Source organism: Onychomys torridus, chromosome X, assembly GCF_903995425.1.
Source record: "Onychomys torridus chromosome X, mOncTor1.1, whole genome shotgun sequence".
NCBI classification, from domain to species: Eukaryota; Metazoa; Chordata; class Mammalia; order Rodentia; family Cricetidae; genus Onychomys; species Onychomys torridus.
In genome coordinates this window covers 56,577,702-56,602,047 of record NC_050466.1, presented here as the reverse complement: position 1 = coordinate 56,602,047, position 24,346 = coordinate 56,577,702, and the positions used below count along the sequence as shown (strand labels likewise).

The window sequence follows — 24,346 nt, the reverse complement described above, 5'->3', positions numbered from 1 at the left end:
AAAACAAAACAAAAAAATCAAAACACTTCAAAATCTTTAAACAATTTTTTGGTGATAAAAACAAAAAGTCTCCAAGAAGGCTATCTAATCATTATAACTGGCAATATGGTGGCTTGCTTACTCTGGTGGCCAGAGTTTCAGGTAGATGGGATAGTGAAAACCAAATATGAACTCAGTTCTAGCTGATAATTCTCTTTGTTAGTCCAAGCATATACACTATACACAGCTCAGAATCCTGGTGAATTAGTTATCAGCAGCTATAGGCGATGACTGTAAGCATTTTATATCAGGTGGCAGAAATGACAAGCAATTAACATTTAGAATAATGAGATTCTCCTGCTGTTAGTTGATTTTAACTATCATGTCCCTAATCAATTCCTGCATTATTTTCCAAATTTGCTATTGCTAAGATGACCACAGTATAGTGAATATTGGCACAGCCATATCTAAATGGAATGGCAGAAGTCATAAAGCCAGCACAGCTCTTGACAAAGATCCAGCAAAGCTGAGCCGCATGATGGCTGCCATGCCAACTTTGGTTTTCATCTCCACCTGTTACATACTTGAGACACTTTTAATATTTGTACAATTTAAGGGTGTTGGATTGATGGAAAATTCCTTATGTATCATTTATGCCTTCTCCCAGGATTGCTGCTTCTAGCTTATCCAGGAAAGTCCTAAACATACTATTCCCCCCACCCCCACTTTGAGGGAGATATCCTTATCTACTTGAAGGCCTTCCTTATCCCTTGGAGGTTGTGACACATAAAGAAGAAGCCAGAGGTCTCTTCATGAGGCTACAAGACATTCTTGAAACATCCGTCCCTGTACTTACACTGGAACAAGATATTCAAAACAAAAATGGTCAAGATTCAATGGGCTAAGAGGAATTGTCTGCAGTTGAGATTACAAGGCTCTTTCCACTGCATACTCAGACAATTATGTAGCATACAACTCTGCTCTACATAGAGACATATTAATAAGTAAAGTATGAAGTGGAAAGATGATGAAAATATGAGATGTCAGGACCTCCCTCTCTTAGAAGTTAGCTCATGGAGAGCCACTATAATGTCATATGACCAAGGAACACCAGAATGCCCAGGATTAGACATATAGACAAATTCTATAAAGATATAAATGTGAACACTGATTGTATTATGCCAGAATTTTAATAATAACTGCAACAGCTTTAGCCTGAGAAATTTTCCTGGGCACTCTGACCACTAAGAGTTAATAATACACTGCTTGAGACATGGCAAAATGTCAAGGTGGTTGAAGATTTTGTTTTGGTCTAGTGTCCTTGAAGCAACGAAAACAACCAGCCTGAGCACAGGCTGTCACATTCTTCTAGATTCTCAAAAATTGGGTTATGGGGTTAATGAGTAAGAATGGTAACTGTTTATTAATGATGTCAAAATTTGAGGGAAAATGATTGGAAATGACAACTCTGTTCTGTCATAGTTTATTAATGATGACTAAAAGATGAGCAAAAGGAAGTGAAACTCATGTCCAAAACCAAAAATGATATGATCTATTTTTTGGAACATCATGAGTGTGTCCCTGCTAACTAAATTCTGTATAAATAAAGAAACACTCTGGCTGCTAGTCAGTCAGGTTGCAAGATTCTCCCGACCATCATGGTCTGGTTCACTTCTTTCCCAGCTGACTCCTTCTCTGCAGGACCCATCTACCACCCGGGATGGCTCCTGGCAAGGAATATTCGTCTGATTCTTTTAGAAATGACCAGAACAGAACTTGAAAAAAATATACCCAAATAAAGGACTGGAGAGATGGCTTAGTGGTTAAGATGAGTTAGCGGTTAGTTGCTTCTTTTGCAGAGGATCCTAGTTCAGTTCCCAGTACCCACATCTGGCAACTTACAGCCACTTGTTTGGCAAGTTCCAGGGGATCTGATGCCCTCTTTTGGCATCCTTGAGTACCTGCATATATACAAACAGGCTCATATACATATGCATGTACATAAAAAGAGTAAAAAAATAATTAAAAGACAGACTGATATCTGAAACTGCATAATATGGCTTTGAACTTGCAGCCCATGTAGCCTTGGAGTAGCCTATAGCTACTAAGTAACTTGTTTACAATCCTCATAAAGCAGATACCAAGAAAAGATTTCATAAGCTGGTAGTTAGTCTGGGAGGTGCTTCCAAGAGATATAGGCAGGTGGGTGGGAAAAGGGAAGAAGCCGGTGAAGTTCTCATTGTTAAGCAAGGCACCACTCTAGGCAACTGGAACTTATTCTTACTGAGAATCACTGGGAAGCAAGGCTGAACACATGCCCCAGAGTTACATGGTTCAAAGGACAGAGGTAGGTGGTGTATTTATCTGCCAGCTCTTGTGATCACTAACTGAATGGCTACTCATAAATTTTAAAGTCTTTGTTTTCCTGACATGTCAGCATCCCAACAAACAGACTCCAAGCACCCAGTCTAGGCAACCAAGTACACCAGTGCAATGAGGTGGTCCTACCACAAATTCACCTTCATATCCATCCCTGATCTTGACCTATTGATATTTAAAAATACTAATGTAATTATCTTACAAATTTTCTGTTTTTCTCTTCTTCCTCCTCTCTTCCCTACTCCTAACTCTTTGACAGGATCTTGTCTAGACTGGCCTTGAACTTTTGATTTTTCTGTGTTGGCATCCTGGGTGCTAGAATCACAGGCACACTCCATCACTCCCATCTCTCCTTAACTTTTCTTTGTGTTCACCCTCAATAAATGTACTTGACCACAGGTCCTCTCTCTTTCTCTCTGTTCTTCACCTATTAGGTTGAACCCACTTCCTCAGTGCTCCTCTTTCATATGACCCTTCTCTTGATACATAATGATTTGGTCTCTTTAGGACTTGTAACTGTAACAATGGTATTTTTTGATATCTTTCTTGTGTCTTCTCTTGTGGATATATTTGACTGAGCATCATCATGAACACAAAATTCTGCCCTCCAGGAGTGATAAGTCAGCACATTCAGTCTGCTTCAGGAGATCAGCCAGAAAAGGCCCCTCAGTAAAGACTCTCAGGAATACCATTCTTGAAGTTTGACTTCCATGCTTAGCAGGGGATATGGCTTATGCTGTGAAACCATGTGTTAGCCCAGAAAACTGTGGTGGCAGGGTTTGCAGGAAAAAGGCCTAGCATCCCTCAGGTGTATGGGACATACTTTATTGGAGCTCATCATAAAGCAGCAAGTCAAGCTGCTTAAGAATTTCTTGCTAGCTAGTTCCAAAAGAAATGTAAGTGCTCTAAGAAACATGAAATTTATAGATTTTTCTCAGACAGAAGCAGAATCTACAGAGCTTCTCTTGTTTGGCTGGGTAATTTATATATTAACTCTATTTTGTTTGTAACAAATTAAACCCTTCTTTTTGCTTGTTTGTTTATTTTGTTTTCAAGGTACAGTCTCACATTGTAGGCCATACTGGCCTGCAACTCACTAATGTAGCCCAGGCTGGCTTCAAATTTGTACCAACCCTGTTACCCCAGCCTCCCAAGTGCTGAGATTACAGGCTATGCCCAGATTGAATTTTTTTTAAAGAAGCAATCTAGAAGGAAAATCCCAATCTAAAGATACAAGTCAAAAGCATTACAGTTTCTTCTGCCATTTGTTCTTCTCTGTCTATCTAGTGTACCTATTTTAGTAACTTCAGGGTATGCTCATTCCTAGTTCAGAGGAGGGAAAAGTCATCTTGGAACAGTAAGGAGGGGTATTAAGGCAGTATAGTGGCTCTCTACTTGGAACAATTTTATTTTGAAGGGACACTTAGCAATGTCTGCAGATATTTTTGATTGGCACAACTTGGGGAAAAGGGTGCAATTCAAATCTGCTGGACAGATGTCAGGGGTGTTCACAAGCATCCTCTAATATGCAGGGCCACCCCCAAACAGGAAACTCTCCAGCCCAAATGTCATCAATGTCAGGACATGAAAGCCTCTGGCAACATTGAGAATCAGGGCTCAACTTTGAACGATGGGAGGATTTGGCTGGCCAGAGGGGATAGGAGGAGGAGAAGTGGAAAGCCTGGTCAGAATCTCAGGAAGGAAGGAAAGTTCAAGATGAGAATTCACCTGCAACAATTGGCTAGGGGGGGAATGGAGTAGAAGAATGGCTATTGACAGGAAGTGTGTGCAGCACTCCCTCCTGAATGGCATGGCTCACATTGTGTTTCAATGTACAAAAGCAGCAACTAGCCTCTGGAAAAAAATCCAGATTATCAACTCAAAGTACCAGGTTTCACTGACAGCAAGGAAATTTTCTATACCAACAGGTCATGAAGACTCAGCTGGACAGAAGATCTAACCCTTAAATCCTAACCCTCACCTAAAAGTTTCCCTTTGAACTTGAATGCCAAATGCCTCTTTTTACTTTTCTTCTTTCTTTTCTGCATGGACTAAAACAACAATACACAATGCAAAAAAAAAAAATCAGCATCGAGTGATAAGGTTCTGATTATATGGGTTTTTTTGTTGTTTGTTTGTTTTTTTGTTTGTTTGTTAGTTTTTTGAGACAGGGATTCTCTGTGTAGTTTTGGTGCCTGTCCTGGATCTTGATCTGTAGACCAGGCTGGCCTCAAACTCACAGAGATCCACCTGGCTCTGCCTCCCCATTGCTGGGATTAAAGGTATACGCTACCACCACCCGGCCTGATCATATGTTTTTAAGAAGTTGCAAAGTAAAATTCAGGTAAAAGAATGCAAATTTGAGAGATGGGAGTAAAAATAGCAGGCAACATCACACTGCACTTGGAATATACATATTTTCCTGTTAGGAGAAAACATGGAAGCCATGCTGGTTAGATTCTCTGCCTGTCTATATAAAGACCCAAAAGATGGCTGGCCATAAAGCCATTTTCCTTGGTATCTTCTGAATGTATGACACTCACAAGTAATAACAAACTTGTAGAAAGAGAAAAATTAGCAGTTGCCTGGGGTGGATGGTGGTACCAGGGATTAACTGAACGTGGGAATTAGGGATTGTAGAGGGGCGACAGAGCATTCTGAAATCAACTGTAGTGTTAACTGCATACTTCACTAGGTTTTGCCAAGACCTTTGTCTTATACATGTAAAATGAGTGAATTTAACACCATGAAGATTATGTCATCATAAAATTGTTTAAAAAAATCTTAATAATTGGGTTTGACAGTATAGCTTGGCTAGCCATGGGCAAGTCCGTGGGTTCAAGTTTCAGTACTTTATTAACTAAATGTAGTGATGAATGCCTGTAGAATGTCACTAGAGGAAGAGACAGGAGGACCAGAAGCTCAAGGTCAACCTTTGGCTACTTAGCAAGTTTAGACCAGCCTGAGATACATGAAACCGTATCTGAAAGACAGACAGACCAATAAGCAAACCAAAAAACCTAAGAAATGAAAGCAGTATGATCACAATCAGTTTTTCTCTCGCAATCAAGGTATCTGCACTCACATTCTGACAATGATATCCTTTTCATGTCTCCTTTGAATCAGGCTTAATTATCCAGTTCTCTACCAAAATAATTAGGTGGGGACAAGAATAAAACTTTCACACGACTTCCTGTAATTAGATATTCCCATGAGCCTTGTGATTTGGAAGCTGACAAACAAGAAAGTCTTAGGTTTTATATTAGTTGCAGATGTGGAATGTTCACAGGGCTGCATAGGATTGTCTTTCAGGATATTTAGGGAAGTGCAGTACTTTTCACTCCAATGAATGGTTTTAGTAACACAGAACACAATAGAAATGATCAAGAAGTTTAAGCTTGTACTGTGAACACATGTTATTTGTCTCCACTGTTATTCATCCTGGTGGCTTTCCTGGAGTGGGTTGAGGAGACCAGAAGCTCAAGAACACTGAGTGGCACTTTTGCTCACAGAACACTTACAGGGTAAGGCTGAATGACAGTGAGCAGGATCGATTCTTTGCAGCTTCTGTAAAAGAGAAAAACAAACAGATTTACACAATGTGCAAAGCACACACTCAATCAGAAATGGGTTTCTTTTGAGAGGAAATCTATGTGGTGGGTTGGCAAATGTTCTTGGGCTCCCAGTTCAGACCACAGAGAAAACCCCAATCAAGGGTTTTCTGACTGCAGCAAACTATCCAATTGACGGGTTCATAAGCAGTTTCTACTAGCCATCTGATTTGTATGACCAATCAGAATCAAACTTGGTGAGGGAAGAATGATTTTAGAAGCACCAAACTCAATCAGCCCATAGACTATCCTTGGCTCTGAAAACTGATTCTCCCTTTCTGATTTTCATATAGCCTACTTTTCTCTGCTGCTGGGAATTTTCTGTTGATTTCTTTGAAGGGGAAGATTTTAAAACATTCTACCAGTGTTCTCAGGAAAAGCATCAAGGAAGAGAAATGTCATTGGAGGTTGTTTATTTTAAAATAGTAACACTGCCAACATTGTTCCCCACACTGTGCAACTCAATATGTGCAATACCCAGGAACAGAGCTGCTAAGTATTTCTGACAGGGAACAATTGGGAAATAGTGTTCACAGTAGGAAGCACTTCACAGCTAGAGCAGAACAATGGATTAGAATGGCTTGTTTAATTTCCTCCATGTAATCCAAACCCTTAAGGAAAAATCATATTATGGGTTATAATATTCTCTTCCCTCTTCCTTTGTCCCTTTTAAATCCTAAGTAAAAACCACTTGCTATTTTGCTAAAGAAGAGTTGCCTATTTTTTTACTTTAGGTTTCAATGAGTTACTTGTTTTTTTTTTGTGATTTATTGGCCAAATGAGTAAGGTGAATTCTGTTCCCTTGGAGAAACCACTGCAAATCCCGTTTCTATCACTCATGCAACTGTGGGTCAGCACACTCACTCTGTAAGGTCAGACTGTGATCTACTGACTCCCAGGAGAAGAGTGTGTATCCCTTGAGCTGGAGAAGATGGTGGGGAAGAGAGGGTTCATCAGGATGAGAAGGCAGTCTATAGATCTACAACTCCAGGAAGAAGCAGGACAGTAAGGACGACAGTGATACTGTCGGGTGGCTAGCACAGTGCTGTTGGCTTGACTACTCCCACAATTCCTCAGTTCTTCAGGTTGGCAGAGTGCCCAATGACTGCAGTAGGCAGAGAAGTGGTATATAATCAAGGTTTCAGTGGGTATGGGAAAGGATTGTGTGGTGGTGGCTGTGGGGATGAGCCACTAGGCATCATTAGGTTAAGTTCAGTGTTACAAAACAAAACAAGACAAAACCCCTACAACCTAGCTTTATTTCACAAGGAATTCTGCTTCTCTTTTTTAAGGAAATGTAGATGACAATGTTGCCTGTACCAGAATGTGTGAGGGTAACATGCTGGAAGCATATGGGCTGTCCATTTCAGAGGGTAGCAGATGAGAAACAAATAGGCAGAAAGCAACCCAAAGAGAAGTAAAGTCTTGCAACTTAGTTTTCACTTCTTGACCAAAGGAAACAATTTATATTCTATAGGTAAGAAATTCAATATAGGGCCCAGAAGGTAGCTTAGTCAATAAAGTGTTTATTCTATAAGCATGAGGACCTGAGTTCAATCCTCAGTAAGCAGAGACATATAGATTCCTGAGGTTCACTAGCCATCCAGGCTATCATACTTGGAGAGTCCCAGGCCCATGAAAGACCTTATCTAAAATAAAAAAGGCACTTGAGGACACTTGATCTACACACACATGCACACAACACATTCATATATACCTTTCCCCACAAGAGCACCCACACACATATGAACAACACACATATATGTGTGTACACACATAATAAAATAATACCTATAGATCAGTGCATCTCTCAACCCTTATTAGAGAAGCTTCTTTTTACAGTAGATGGTGATTAATACAGAAACCCACAACTGGTCAATGTGCAGAGAAAGAGAGACTATGGAGTGTTTAGCTCTAAACATCACACCCAACCCCCCCCCCCCAAGGCTCAGGAATCATTGCAGAAGAGAGGGAAGAAACATTGTAAGAGCCAGAGGTGGTGGGCGACTGCAGTGAAATGGTGTCTTCTGGACACAAGAGAGTTTTTGCACGCATGAACTGGTAGAAGCTGTGCCTGTATGAGCAAGACCTGTATAAGATCGAACTGAACAAAATCCCAGCATGGATGATGGAGGTAGCTCATGAAGTCCCACCCCTAGCAGAGGAGATATTTGCAGTTGATGGCTGGCAGGTGGATGGAGAGTCAGTTTTCTTCAAGGATGTCACCCTTGAGAAACTTCTCATGCTCCAGTAGATGGCACTACACCATGCACATACTGGTAGTATTGAGAAGAATCTTATGGCTGAAAAAGAAAAGAGCCCCTGAAGTTGGCAAGGAAACATGTTTGATCAAAACATGTTTTATACATACATGAAATCACCAAACTATAGCAAGTTAAAACCATATATATACAAATAGCTTCTAAAATAGTTATTCAATTCTAATGTATAAACAAAACAAAACTATGGAATGGTGTTGTAGAATATTATTTCAAGATGTCTTACATTTGTTTATGCTGTGGAATATTTGTTTAATGATGCAAATATGTGTTGTATTCTTTTATGTTGCATTTGTTTAACTTTGTGAATCTGTGTTACTCTATCTGTCTAAAGAAAACATTTGATTGGTCTAATAATAAAGAGCTGAAATGGCCAATAGCTAGGCAGGGTAAATGATAGGCAGGGCTGGAAGATACAGAGAATGAATAGAAGGAGAAACTTGGGAAGAGGTAGAGGAGCAAGAGAAGAAGGAGAAGGACACCAGGGACCAGTCACCCAGCCACACAGCCAGCCATTTAGTAAGAAGTAAAGATATACAGAAACAGAAAAAAGGAAAAAGCCCAGAGACAAAAGGTAGAAGAACTAATTTAAGTTAAAACATGCTGGCTAGACACAAGCCAAGCTAAGGCTGGGCATTCATAAGTAGTAAGTCTCCGTGTGTGTATATTTATTTGGGAGCTGGGTCCTGGGCCCCCTAAAGAGCCAAAGAGAAAAAAAATAGCTACAGAATAGTATTCTATTTAGTTTTAAATTTATAGTCTATTAAAAAGCAAATACATTCATATAAAATATAATACATTAGGACTCCTGAGTATGGCAGCCAAGTCAAACTTATCTACTTAACATGGCCTATTTTGCCCAAACTTGCTCCCAGAGACCTCAGTAACAGGCAATGGATCCTGAGGACTCATCCTCTGGGAGCAGCTGATTGTGGGAGAATGTTGGAATGACCCATTTAGATTTCCTCTCTCCAACATTAAGATGAAGACATGGAGACTAAGAAGAGCTAGGAGTCAGGGTACCAGAGTACAGGATGCAGATGGCCTGAGTCCCTGAACAGTCTTGACTTTGTTTTTTTTTTTCCTGAGGGCTGCTTGTTCACTGCTCCATTAGAAATAAAATAATTGATGTAAAATTTCTCAGTGTGATATCTATCATCATTCTAGGGAAGAGCTTTTACCTCGGTTTTCTCTCATCTGTAAGTACTTAATCATCACCTGCCAGATAAGAAGAATTAACTTCACTCTGTTTCAGATCCCTTAGGATTCTTAACCCAATCTTAGGAAGAAAAAGACAATCAAAGCCATATATGTTCATGTGTTATAGGATGCCAAAATGGATTTAGACAGCTTTAGTGGAGCCCCATGCCAATAGGCACAAGTCTTCTCCACAGGTGAAGGGAGGGTATTGTGAGACATTAACAGGAGATATTGAAAAGCAGAATTTGTAATATTAACTCTTAACTCACTTTGAGGTCTATCTCATATTTTCCTACAACCTACAAACAGGCAACAAGGAGAGACATTCAAAGCAGCACACACCCAGAGAGCAGAAGCCACATTTGTGAAATGTCTGCCCTTCCAACTGAGGTGGATCCAAAAGGTGGGATTCCTGGATTATAGGAGGTACAGTGGAAATGTGGGATCAGACCATTTCATGAGGGCTTTCTGATAACTGAACTGCTTTTAGGGATGAGAGGACTTAGCAGAAATATGTGGAAGCTGAGACACTCTAGCATAGCAGCCCTTAGGTTCAGCCTGACCCAAGAAGGATACAACTGCAGTCTCTCGGAGAAATCATCCAGGAATCTACAAAAGCATCTAAACAAGATAATCAATTATGGTTCCCAGAAATGGAGAGGGGAAACTAGCGCTGAGTTACACTGGGAACAACCAAGGGAGAACTTTCTTTTCTCATCACTCTAGCCAGCCTTATTACAATTCCAATGTGTCTAAAGCTAGAAAAGAATGGTAGAAGAAAAAAAAAAACATTGATGATGTTCCTTGATGCTCTGCAGCTTTCCAAGGCCCCCAAAGGGCACAAATGAGAACTTTTGTGGAGTTGGGAGTTTAACTATGATATCATAATTGAACACTTTAATTATAAAGTACAAAGTATTATGATTACAAATGTACTAATGACTGGAGAATATTTCTGAACGTGTTTAATGCATTTTGGAGACCTTCTTAAGGCTTTGTTGAAAGTTATAATTAGATGCAGAGAGCTCTTATGAATGGACAATGATAGGAAAACACTCTTGCCTTGTGACTGTACCCTGTGAGACTGTTTGGTAGCCCCCTCAAAATTCTCTTTAATTATGTGGTCTTAAATAGACAATTTTCTTTAAATTCCAGAAATTCTTGACTGTAGGGGTAGACCTCCAACAAGGAGTAATAAAAACATGAACATAAGATGAGAGGCTAAAGATCAGAGCACAGGGTACTGGGGAGATGGTTAAGAGGATAAAGACATGTGTTGCACTAATCTGGAGACCTGAGTTCAGCACTGGAACTCATATAACAAAGTCACATCCAGTGGAGCAAATCTGTAATCCCAGAACTCCTCTGGAGAGATAGGAGTTAGAAACAGTTGTCCAGAACTTTTGGGGACTGCTATCGTGGAATACACACAGTGCAGCCGTGGAAACAAGAAGAGGAACCCTGCCTGAATAAAGTAAAATACAAGAACCAGGTCACAAAAGTTGTCCTGTGACCCTCACACATGCACCTCAGCATGCAGATGTGTACCTCTCCTGTAAAAAAAAGAAAGAGAGAGAGAAAGAAAGAAAGAAAGAAAGAAAAAAGGAAAGAAAGGTTTTTTTAAACCTTTCTAGAGCTTTATTGGGAGAGAAAGGGAGGAAGGGAGGGAGGGAGGGAGAGAGAGAGAGAGAGAGAGAGAGAGAGAGAGAGAGAGAGAGAGAGAGAGAGAGAGAGAGAGAGAGACCATGGAGAGGGGAGAATATGGAAGGAGAGAGTGCAGAAAGCAAAAAATGTTTTTAAAGCTGGGTGGTGGTAGCACACACCTTTAATCCTAGCCCTCTCGAGGCAGCGGCAGGCAGATCTCTGTGCGTTCAAGGCCAGCCTGGTCTACAGAGCGAGTTCCAGGACAGCCAGAGCTGTTACACAGAGAAACCCTGTCTTGAAAAATGGAAAAAAAATGTTTTAAAAAGATCAGTGTCATTCATGAGACAATGGATGCAGTGGAAGACATGAAGGTAGATGGAACCACAAAATTTGAGAGTTGCTTTACTTTTAAACAACACCCAGTGTTCCCATATTTATTCTTTCAGGTCAGGGGAGCTGTCATTGACAGATCTAGTGCAGTAGTGGTTGGGAGCAAATGGGAGTCACTAAGCAAAAATACTGTTACTGTAATAAAGTTAGTAGCTTAAGATACAAATTTACTGTCTGTCTCTGAAGGTCAGAAGTCAGATTAAGATTTTCCTGTGCTACATATGAATACACAGAGCCAGAGGCAGCATGCACAGGGCTTTCAGAAGTCTGCATCAGATGGGGTTCTAGAGCTGAATGAAGAGATGGACACGTGCCAAGTCCTGATCCAGAAGCTATCTCCAATTGATAAACACTTGCAAATAAAAATTTAGTTTTTTCTCCAAGGGAGTCTCACTGGGGAAATAAATGACTCTAAAGGGTAGGCTTCATGCCAGCAGGAGGTGGCCAACAGAAAAAACAAGCTCAATGGCAATTTAGAGGTTCCTTGTTTCAGAATGTTGTGTCACGGATTTCCCATTTTGTTTTCGTCTTTTTAAAAAAATTACCTTATTATTTTTATTTTACTTTATTTATATATTTGCTCCCTTTTTACCCTACAGGTCCTTTGTGTACATATTATGGCTTCCAGTTTAGTGTTTTTTTTTTTTTTTTTTAATGAGATTCCTGAGTGTGCAAGAGAGTGGGTTTCTGTTTCTTGAGTCTTGCCTTGGGATCTTTCCCTTCTTTTTGTTTGTTTTGACCAATTCTGATGTGTTAGTTTTTGTTTTATCTTATATATTTATTTTTATCATAAAAATGATTCTTTTGTGCTAAATCCAGGTGCCAGAGCTCCTGGCACTCACGGTGGTGATAGGAAACAAGAATTTCAACATGTGGAAAACATGAAGCTAGACCCTTACCTCTCACCCTGTACAAAACTTAACTGCAAGTGAATCAAGGGCCTCAACCTAAGACTGGATACTTTAAAACTATTTGAGAAAGAAGGAGCAGGGGTGGGGGGGGGCCTTTGCCTTCCAGGCACAGGGTAGGACTTTCTAAACAGGACTCAACAGCACAGGAAGACTGACAACTGACAAGCAAATCTCCTACTAGAAAGTCCTGCACAGCAAAGGGAATTGTCAATGGGGGTGGTGGTGGTGCAGCCAACAGAATGGGCAGGAATATCTTCCAGCTGTACATCCAACAGAGGGTTCCTATATATATTCTAGATACTGAAAATACTAAACATCAAGAAAACAAGCAACCCAATTAACACCGGGTTCTACATCTGAATAGAAAGTTCTCAAAAGAAGAAATGCAAATGGACAGTAAACAGTTTAAAAAGTATTCTATTTTCTTAGTTATCAGGGAAGCACAGATTAAAACTGTCCCAAGATTCCATCTCACCCTGATTAACACGTAATATAAGTGACAACAAATGCTGCCATGGGTATGGTGAAAGTGGGCCTCTTATACACTGCTGGTGGGAGTGTAAATTAGCCTAGCCCCTCAGGAAATATGTATTGAGGTTCCCTAAAAACAATTAGACATAGAACTACGATATGACCCAGCTATAGTACTCCTGGGTATAGCCCAAATGTCTTTTTATCTTACTACAGAGATACTTGCACATCCATGTTCATTGCTGCTCTATTCACAATAACTAGGAAAGGAAATCAACCTGGATGAACTGATGAACGGTCAATGAAAATGTGGTTCATATACATAATGGAATATTACTCAGCTGTAAGGAAAAACAATTAAATTTGCAGGTAAATGGATGGAACTGTCAAAAAGTTATATTGACTGAGATCATCTAGGCCCCTAAAGACAAACACCACATGTTATCTCTCATAACAATTTTCTTCATTCAAATCTTACATTTTGTGGGTTTAAAGTGGCATACAAGTGGAAGCTAGGGACATAGAAAGGGGCCATTTATTTGTTTGTTTGTTTACTTTTTGGTTTTTTGAGATAGGGTTTCTCTGTGTAGCTTTGGTGCCTTTCCTAGAACTCACTCTGTAGCCCAGGCTGGCCTCGAACTCACAGAGATCTGCCTGGCTCTGCCTCCTGAGTGCTGGGATTAAAGGTGTGTGCCATTGCTGCCTGGCAAACGGGCCCATTTGTATGGGGAATGCATTTAGGGAGGAGAGATAGTAGAATATAGGTGGACACAACTAGAGAGGGGGAGTACTGGGGAAAGAAGAGTTCAGTCAAGCAGTAGCAATGGGGATGGGGAAATGAGGGGACAGAAGTGTTAATCAAAATGGAGTAAGCATGAAGAAACTGTACGGTAACCTGTGATCTTCCAGACAAGTAAATATAATAAAAGATGATAGTAGGAACACATGGGACATGAAACAGACTGAGAGAATGCTGGGAGCTGAAGACCTAAGTGGAGATGGGAGAAATGAGGAGAACAGTCAGTTAGCCCAAAGGAAATTTTATGAAGAAGCTTTATGACACTCCACTAATTTGTCAGTTAAAGTACCTTTTAAAGGGAATTTAAACTGAGATATCACATCTGGACAAACAATACTGCTCCCAGAAGACATAGATTATTAAACGGAACTCTTAGTGCCAGGAACAGGCACAGGTTACCTCTCTGAATACTGGTAAAGTAGGTCCCAGAGGCACCCATTAGAAGACAGGCTATTATGCTATTGTCATTTCTTTGGGTTACCCATGTAAATCAGATAGTAACACCCTATTGTTGAAGATACCACACACTTTAGGACATAGAGAAGGCAATTCAACAGGGCCACTTGCTTCATCAAAGCCAGCAAAAGAGCCAATTGGCATGATGGTTGCAATCTTATTTAGAGTAATTATTGAAGTGACTTAGAAACAAATCATGGACCCCAGTCATGCTAAAAAAAAAGTAGGGAATACACAAAACTATGAATATAAAGAGGCAAGAATCTTAGCCAGTCTTACATTCTGTTTGCTACCTGTCACCAAGTGTCTTAGTGATTTTTCTGACTTCTGTGATAAAGTATCATGACAAAGACAACTTATAGAAGAAAACATTTATTTGGGCTTATGGTTCAGAGGAATAAGAGTTCATAATGGCAGCCAAGTGGTGGTGGCACATGACTTTAATACCAGCACCTAAGAAGCAGAGAGAGGCAAGCAGATTTCTGTGAGTTTGAGGCCAGGTTGGCCTACAGAGTGAGTTTCAGGACAGCCAAAGCTACACAGAGAAATCTTGTCTCAAGAACCAAAAAAAAATTTTAGAGAAGAGTTAATAATGGCATAATGGGGGACATGGCAGCCAGAGGTAGGTATAGCTACAGGATTAGCAAACTGAGGGCTCACATCTAGAACCACAAGGAAGAAACAAAGAGTGAACTTCAAATGGCATGAGTCTTTAAGTTCTCAAAGCCTGTCCTCAATGATGTACTTTCTCCAGCAAGTCCACACCTCCTAGACCACCCAAACAGTGCAATCAACTGGGGACCAAGTCTTCAAAAACCCATGACTATGGGGGACATCCCATTCAAATCATCACGCTAAGGGAAACAAGAATGTATTCTGGCTCATGGTTCAAGTGCACAAACCCAGTCCATTGTGGCAAGGAAGGCAAAATAGCTGACAGGAGCTTGAAGTAGCTGGTCACATGGCATCACTATCAGAAAGCAGAGAACACTAAAGCATGCTAGAAATACTCTGCTCTCTTTTTTCAGTTATCTGATCCAGGATTCCAGCCAGGGAATGGTAGGTAATACCCACACTAGTCAAGTCTTCTCCCTTCAATCAATGCAATCAAGATATTGCTCACAGGCAGGCCCAGAGGCCCCTCTCTCAGATGATTTTAGATTCTGGCAAGTTGACAAGCCTAACCATCAAACTTAAGTATCTCAAAAGAGGTTCCTACCCATGGCTTCCCCTTACACAGATTTATTTTCCTGCCAACAACTACAAGAAGTATTGATCTTCACACCTTGTTAACTTGACAATAGGAAACATTAAAAAATATGTTCATTATGTTTAAGATTTTCTTGCCTGTTGTAATGTTCTATAATTTGCTTAAAACATAACCTAGATTGATTTTCAATTTTACAATTTCAGGCAAGAAGATATCTAAAAATGAAACAAAGTACTCTAAAATAATATTTGTCATTAAGATGGGAGATATGCTTCTCTTGTGTTTTCTCTCATCTAGTCATTACTTAATTACAATCTGCCAGGAAGGAAAAAATAACTCCATACTATTTTGTGTTCCTTAGTATTCCCAATCATATAATCCTAGGGCAAAATGTAAGGCACTTTAAAATTGCTTCAGCAGAAAGATAGAATCAGGAATGGAAGAGTGAACATTTAAGCAAGCAGATAACCTCTTTTTAGGAAGGCCTAAAATAGCTTGAGGCTTTTAAACATCTAGGTGTAAGCACATTTAGAGAAGTATTTCATAATAAATTCCAAGTAAAATTTCTACTTTTGAAAAATAATTTCAGATTTAGTGCCAATATTTTTTACATGTCTGCATTTGTTAAAATGTTGACTTGCCAGTATGGGCAGGGGAGGTTCCACATAGTTCAACCCCTAGATCAAGAGCTACAGGGGTCAATAGCTGCTGAGAGAGGGAGAAATGGTTGCATTCAGGAACAAACTCCTGCATAGGAAGTACCAAGTAGCTTTCCCTGGACATATGTACATACAATAGAGACAACTCTAAATCTGAGTAGATTGAATACAAATTGAGTGTGTGTGTGTGTGTGTGTGTGTGTGTAGTGTGTGTATGTGTGTGTGTAAAAAATAATAATTAAACAAAAGACCATGAATTTAGGAGACACAGAAGGGGATTTATGGGCTGGGGAGGGTAGAAATGATGTAGATACAGTGCTTATGCACAAAGTTCTCAAAATTAAAAAAAACAAACAACATTTGAAACCCTGAATCCTAGTGTTGAGTGACAGGGAAAAATTAAGTCCTAACACTCCTAGATTACCTTTGCCAAATTTACTCTCAATTCCTCTGTTTTTATTTCTTTGACAGAAGCCTTGTGTCAGTCTTTCTTGATGGAGAGTCCCTTGAGTCCCGCATGGGACAACCAGCATAATCATGTGCCTTGCACAGTTTCATTGGACATGATTCTATAGATGTAAGCATACAAGGTAAAGAGGAACGTTGCATTTTAATGCAGTACAATGTTCTGTAATCAATCTATCTGACCTACCCCCACTAGTAATCAGGGATTGAAATCAGAACCTAGGGCATGCAAGTGTTCTACTGCTGAACTAAATCACTACTCCTAAATTCCCTCTGAACAATGAAGCTAAGCTGGTGCTCTCAATTCCTTAGAGCAACATAGTTTGGTACCTTTCTTTAACTGCCTTTCCCATTTTATACTTACACTATTTTAGTTCTTCACTGTGTAATCATACAAGCATGTGCAATTATACATTTCCCTTCTACACCAACTAATTAGATCCCTCAATCCAACTCAGAGACTGATATGAATTTAACTGCACCTAAATTTCCTTGGAGATATTGAAAATGAATGGAAATAAAACTCCAACAACAGAAATCAGCAGAAGGACATTGTTTATGAAAATTTAAATGTCTTTCTTTAAAAAAAAATTAAATCCAGACAAGTAAACGATTGGACTTTCAACCTTAAAAGTAGAAGTAATCAATCTGTGGAGGCTGGAAGGTTAAGTTTTAAAAGGCAAATAAAGAGGTAAATTAGGACTGTGGAAGAAAGGGATTTTGTAAAATGTAAAATGACATTTTAACATAACCCAAGAGACTGCTATCTAGTGTTGTTATTTGGAAGGCAATGTGGTGAGACACAGCAAGAGAGATTTGATCTTGCCCTTCTAAGCTAAGCATGAACACACCTAACATTCTTCTCTTCATACTTCAGAGTTCTTAAAACAGATTTGAAAAATGTATTCTTTGCTGCAAGCTAGTGCATGCCAGCCCTTGACCTCCCAGCTTGTGGGCAGCCACTGCTGATGGCAACAATAACTGACTAACAGCATTTCTCCAATGACCTGGCTCAGAAGGGCCTTTCCTCCATCCTGGGACATTTTGCAATAGGACTTCTTGCTTTGAATCTATTTTTTCTATTTGAACCCAGACATGGGAAATAAACAAGAAGATTCTTCTGACCAAATAACCAGTCATAACATGGTGTCAGTCTAATCAGTCACTGACAAAGCTGGAGGAAGTACTGTCACCTTCCACTTTCAGAACAGTCACCAGTAAACTAAAACTTAGAATGGTTTCTAGTGTTCCATCTAGCTGACCTCTACAACAGTGTGAATAGAGATTGTAATTATCTACTGAATCAATTCCTAACAGGTGCTGAAGCCATTACTCTGAGAGATGGAGATGTCCAGAAAATGAGCATGCATTCAGAAAAGGTCAGTCAGTTGAGGCTGTCCTCTATCTTGGACTAGATGAAGCATACATTCTTTGCCTATTGCTGCAGAAGTCTGCCATTACAGTGATATCAGCCAAGGAGAAGAAGTGGGTTATTTGTCATTCTCAGAACTACATTCTAGGATTGCTGTGGAAGAAATGATGCAAAATGAAGCCACCATAGTCATGTAGGTAATAAAGGCAGACAGAAACTGGACTAAAGAGTCCACTTGTGGGCTCAGCAGTTAAGAACATCTGTTGCTCTTTCGGAGGACGCAGGTTTGAGTCCCAGAACCTATATTATGGCTCATAACTGTCTGTAACCCCAGTCCCAGGGCATCCAACACTTCATCTAGCCTTTGTATCTACTTGGCATGCATGTGGTACACAGTGCATACATGCAGGCCAAATACTCATATACATAAAATAATAAAATAAATAAAGCTTAAAAAGACTTCACTTGTGTAGTGAACTATCTTACTAATTCTGACAATGTCTCTGCTACTACCTCTTTCACTCTTGAGAAATCACATTGCCAATGAAAATGACCAAGGGGAATGAAGCATCTTTATAAAGCAATATGTTTTCCCAATACTTGATGATTGTCTTACTTATCTTTGCCCATTAACAATACAAAGGCTTTAAACATGAGTCTTGGTTTGTCACATCTAGTATTGACACCCTTTTGTAGTCTCTGCCCCTTGACTCTTAACTAGCCCTGTGACTGTCTTTGACATACAGCAGATTATAGAGATGATAATGCACAACTGCCAGATCTTGTTTGGAAGAATTTGAAAAACCTTGTAGCATCTACGTGGGTATCTTAGAATGCTCAATTTGGAAGAAACCAGCTACTGTGTGCATAGTCCAACAACCCTGTGACCCCCATGCTATGAAGAAATTCGCCATGTAAAGCAATGTAGAGGGAGAGAAAGAGTGAGAGAGAGACAGAGACAGACTGATGGAGAGAGAAGCAGAGAGAGAGGCAGAGAGATAGAGACAGAGACACATACATAGACAGAGACAAAGACACAGAGACACAGAGAGAGACAGAGACATAGAAACACACAGAAACACACACACACATACACCACACACACACACACACAGAGAGAGAGAGAGAGAGAGAGAGAGAGAGAGAGAGAGAGAGAGAGAGAGAGATACCTAGCAAGCCCTAGCTATGTCAGATCTTCAAGATCTTCAAGATCAGAAACCCTTGTGTATGGTTGGCCCAATCAAACCTTTAGATAGGTCCTACCACAGCTGTTATTTAACTGCAGCCACATTTGAGAGACACCACTGAGAACCATCTGGATGAGAAGAGACACTTTATGCAACCAGGAGAGTAATAAATGATTTTATTAAGCCATTATGTGTATTTGCTAGACAGCAACTGATAACCAGAACACCATTTTCCCCAAAAGAATGTGAAGAGTATATATTTAAAACAATTAACAATCAAAGAGGTGAAATGGATTTGAAATGGAATACATTTCTATTATCAAGCAATGAAAAATATCCAAGCCAATGACTCCCTAGTTGTAATTAAGAGCTACCTATACTACAACAAACAAAACGCAAACCAAACAACTGAACAGAAAAACCAAGACCATCTTAGGCAAACTGTTGCTGTGAGGATCATAACGTTCTTACTGCTGGGGACAGGGTTAACATAATTTTAACATTAATTACGGACTTTTGGAGATTGGGGTTGAAAAAAAACTAATAAAATTAGGAAGAGGACAGGACTCCATTAACATCTTTGCCAAAAGCTGTCCTCAAAGAATAATTTGGAGAGCACAAGTGGAATTGCACTGTGGAGAACAGATCTGAATTATAAACAGAAAGGATCAAAGTCCATTGTAATTTTTCAGGTTCAATCTAAACAGCTTATGTACAATCACTGACTTGAATAGAAGCATAAGGGAAACAAGATGTATTTGCAATGAGTTCACATTTTTTTAAGATTCCTTTTTAAATGAGTATTTTGTCTGCATGTATGTCTGCATACCTCGTGTATGCTTGGTGTCTATGAAGACCAGAGGAGGGTGTCAGATCTTCTGGAACTGGAATTACAGATGGATGTGAGCTGTCATGTGATTTCTGGGAATTGAACCTGGGTCTTCTACAAGAGCACTAGGTACTTTTGACCTCTGATCCAACTCTTTATCCTCTAATTCACATTTTGCTTGAAGGCATTTTCTGCTTAGGCTGTGATTTTCTTTGTGAAGCATATTAAAGTATTAAGGTTAAAATTCATATAACTGGTACAGTGATTATCAAATTAACATTTTAATAAAATCATTTCAAACACTTTATTTTATTGATTTTTTAAACTCTTGCAATACATTTTAGGATCTGGTACTTGGAATTTAGAGACTGCTGCTAAGTAGGCTTTGTTTACATGTGGTCTGTTTTGGCTTGATGTGATTGTTTTGTTCATTACATTTATGAGTGAATGCTGTCTTTGGCTTTTGAACTACTCATTTAATTTATGGAGGGAAATGTCACTTACAAAGAAGATTTAATAGAGTAGGATTTGCTGAGGTAACACTATCTTACAAATGTATGATACTAAATAGCTCTTACTTGAATCATCCCTTTAACAAATATTTCCTGAATACCTACCTCAGGCCAAACTTTGGAGAAACATCACTGATTCTCAATAGGGAGTGATTTCCACCATGGGCCCTGGGCATTTAGAAACATCTGGAAACATGTATGGCTGTTTCAACTAGGAGAGGTGCTAATGCATAGGCTAAGAATGCTGACAAACATCCATCCTCATATGCTAAGGATAGAACTGGGAAGATCATTCTTTGCAAGCATGAGGGCCTGTGTTCAATCCCTAGAAACCATGTACAAAAAAAATTCAGCATGGTAGTGAGCACTGAGAATTGTGGTACTGAGAAAGGGAAACAGAAAGATTACTGGGGCTTCCTGGTCAATCAATTTAGCTTGCTTGGAGAGTTTCAGGCCAATGAGAGACCCTGTCCTACAAACAATGGGGTGGACAGTTACTAGGATACCTGAGGAAAGACACCAGAGTTTGTCCTCTGGCCTTCACACTCATGGACAAAAGTATACAAACATGTATGCATGTACACACACACACACTCTCTCTCTCTCTCTATACATACCATTAAATTTTTACAAGAAAACACCCACAACAAAGTATTCTATGTAGCACAAAGTGCCAATAACAAGAATGAAAAATCTTTGAGCTACATCATAAATGAAAATAGTCAATGAATTGTCTAACTTGGCACACTTAACCTTCTAGAGAGGGAAGATATTCAATTAAAAATAAATAATGGGATATCTGAAAAGTCTTCCCTTATTCGTTTATTTTATGTTTTGGATTTTTGAGACAAGGTTCTCTGTGTAACAGCCTTAGCCATCCTGAAACTTGCCTTGTAGACCAAGCTGGCCTCAAACTCACAAAGATCTACCTGCCTCTGCCTCCTGAGTGCTGGGATTAAAGGTGTGCACCACCATGCACCACTGTCTCCTCCTTATTCTTGAGAGATGTTTTAATTTCCCAGTAGATGCTTAAAACTATGGGTAGTCCAGAACCTTATACTACCTGAACATAAGCTCCATATAGCCTTGACAACAATTCTGATAACCAAGACAGATACTGTGGTGATTTGAATGATCTCTGCCCTTTGGGTAGCATTATCTGAGGAGGTTTAGGTGGTGCAGTTCTACTAATTGGAGGAAGTGCATCACTTTGTCAGTCTTTGAGGTTCAAAACATCTCAGCACTTGAAGTTTGTGCTTACTACTATGTAAGATGTAAGCTCCCATCTTCATGTCTCTGCCTCCATGTTGGCTACTTGCTGTAATGCTTCCTCCATGATAGACTTTTGTCCATCTGTAACTGTAGGCACAAATAAGCTCTTTCTTGTATAAGTTGCTTTGTCATGGTGTTTTACAACAGCAGTAGGAAAGTAACTAATACAACTACTAAGTGCCTAACAGACAGGTATCTTATACAGTGTTGCTATGTGGGTCAAAAAGATGTGAGCAGGGTAGTAATAAGATTTCATCAAATTACTAAGATGAGGGCACAACTGAACTATTTTGAATTTTAATTTTTGTAATGTTCAATTTGATATTTTTTGACTAGGTTGACCACAGGTGACTGAAACTATGGGAAACAAAACTGGGAGTAAGTGGGGACACGGTGAACTATATACCGAGTAGCACTTAAGGTGATATGGCAAAGTCAAGGATCGGGTGCAACTTATTCCAGAAGCTGAGGATATTTTTAACAAACCTGAACATGCTCATGTTAATGGAGCAATATGCTAATAAATGCAGACTTCTAGGAGGATATTCACTATAAGAAAAGCTTAACAAATTGAATGCCTTATTTGAAAATAAGGGACTTAACCAGCCTGAAAGATTCATTTATAGATCAGTGTCATTTTTAAAACAGAGCACATTCTATATACTATGCATTTGTTTCTTTTGTTCAGTTTTTAGTATTTCCATTAGAAACTAACTATAAGGCAAGTTTCCTTTGACATTTTGGAGAAATTTAATGTTAACTGAGCAAATACTCTATAGTCAATTAAAAAAAATAAAGATTCTGCGATGTTACTCAGTATATATAAAAAAAGATGATGTGGGGATAAAAGTAGGCCATTTATACATGTTCAATAATATGGACAAGTTAGATCTCTTTTCTTATTAAGAGGTGCAGCTGAGTAGCAATTCAGGAGCTATGGCATTTGGCTATGCAGGTGTCTCACGAAAGAACCTTTCAGGAATATGGCATTGCTCATCCAAAGGCCTCAGATAGAGCTATAGGAGAGCAATGACAAAGGAATCTGGGGTAATCATTATCATGAACTTGTTGTTTTACTCATTGTTAGACAAAATACTTGACAAGAAACAACTTAAAGCAGGAAAAGTTCATCTTGGCTCATTGTTCAGGGGAATATGGTCCATCAAAGCAGGGGAAGGCATGGCAGCAGAGGGAGCAGTGAGAGCTTGCTCATCTCAGGGGAGATCAGGAGGCAGAATGAGGAACAAGCTGTGCTCAGCAGGCTTTCTTCCTTTTCGAATTCTACTCAGTCCACAGGAATGCAGCTGCCTACATTCAGGGCATCTTACAACTCTGTTAATACTTTCAGAAAAAAAGCCCTTACAGAAATACCCAAAGGTATAGCCTAGAGTGTTCTTTTAATTCAATCAATCTGACAAAAGAAATGAAATAGCACACTAGCAATTGTTAAATCAGTAAGTGCGAGATATCATAGAATGCCCTCCACATGAACCTTTTTTCTTATCATCTCGTCCTTTTTATTATCATTGACAAAATTGCCAACATTTTTTCTTTAATTTTATTTCATGATTTTAAAAAATCTTTTAAATTGAAATATAATTATCATCTGTTTTTTGTAAACACCACTGGAAGGAACTGATAGAGCAAACTAAAAACACAGAGAGCACATGGATCTTTTCTTTAAATGCCTTGTCATGGACAAATGAAAGAGTACACCAGGTGAAAACCTGCGCTGCACTGTATGACCAGAGTTCAGAACAAGCAATGGGAAAAAAATGGGGTGGTTATCAAGAAAAAGCCAACAGGTTTCTTTTATGAAGAGAAATTCAGTGCATTTGAACTTGTATCTCATTTGTTAACATTTCTCAAACTTTACATCACCTAAGGCAAGATTTCCCTGGTTAACTTCCTTCCTGCCTGGCTTTTTTCTAATGTCCCCAAATATAAGTAGTGACTGAAAACAGGCTGACTGTTTAATCTATTTATGAATGGTTTCATATAGCAATCATTCTGATATTTATTCAAGGAATATTCATTTCTGGTCCTTTTAACACACTTCATTATTAGGGGTACCTTCAATATGACTGACATTCTTTAGCATTTTAGAAATTTCCCTGTCCTGGCAATATGACCATAGCTTTTATCCAGGAAGCACAGTGTATGTGTCAATTCAAGATATGTTTGTTTTGTATTTTGAAACAGGGTCTTATTCTGTGACCCAGGATGGCTTGGAATTCATTATGTAGCCCAAGCTGGCCTGGAACTCATGACAAGCCTCCTGTTCCAGCCTCCTGAGTGTTGCAGTTGCAGGCATGATCCATCATGCCCAGTTAAACCCAGGTTTTGATTCTGTCATACAGGGCTGCTTTTTCTGTTCTTCAATGTTAGGAATACTTGGTCCTTTGACCTCCAATAATCACGGATTTTCTAAGTGGTGCTGACTACAGCTACCACTGTAATAGAGCAGAAAGCAAAGAGGCAAAGAAGGGTCAACACTGCAGCTTCCCTAGCTAGCAGAGGTTAGGTTGGAAGAAGGGACTTTGTTTCCTGAGACCAAAGTTCATTTCAGAACTTCTAGTGAGATAAAGGCTATATGAAGGCAGCCTCTAAGATCCACAGGTTATGTTAACTAATTATTTAATCAGTTAAATTTTTTAAGGTTAAAAATGGACATAGAAACCTATATAGGTCTGAAGAGTACAACACATTACATGTCTATAA

General features: G+C 39.4%; 1 protein-coding gene across 9 annotated transcripts in view; it reads right to left on the bottom strand.

The window, feature by feature from the left end:
* Window positions 1-24,346, bottom strand: part of Frmpd4 (FERM and PDZ domain containing 4) — a 914,754-nt gene that overhangs the window by 49,043 nt on the left and 841,365 nt on the right. For all 9 annotated transcript variants that reach the window (XM_036174309.1, XM_036174310.1, XM_036174315.1 and 6 more), the window contains exon 5: window positions 5,880-5,925. In XM_036174309.1, the coding sequence (XP_036030202.1) occupies window positions 5,880-5,925 (46 nt within the window). The remainder of the gene's footprint in view (window positions 1-5,879; window positions 5,926-24,346) is intronic.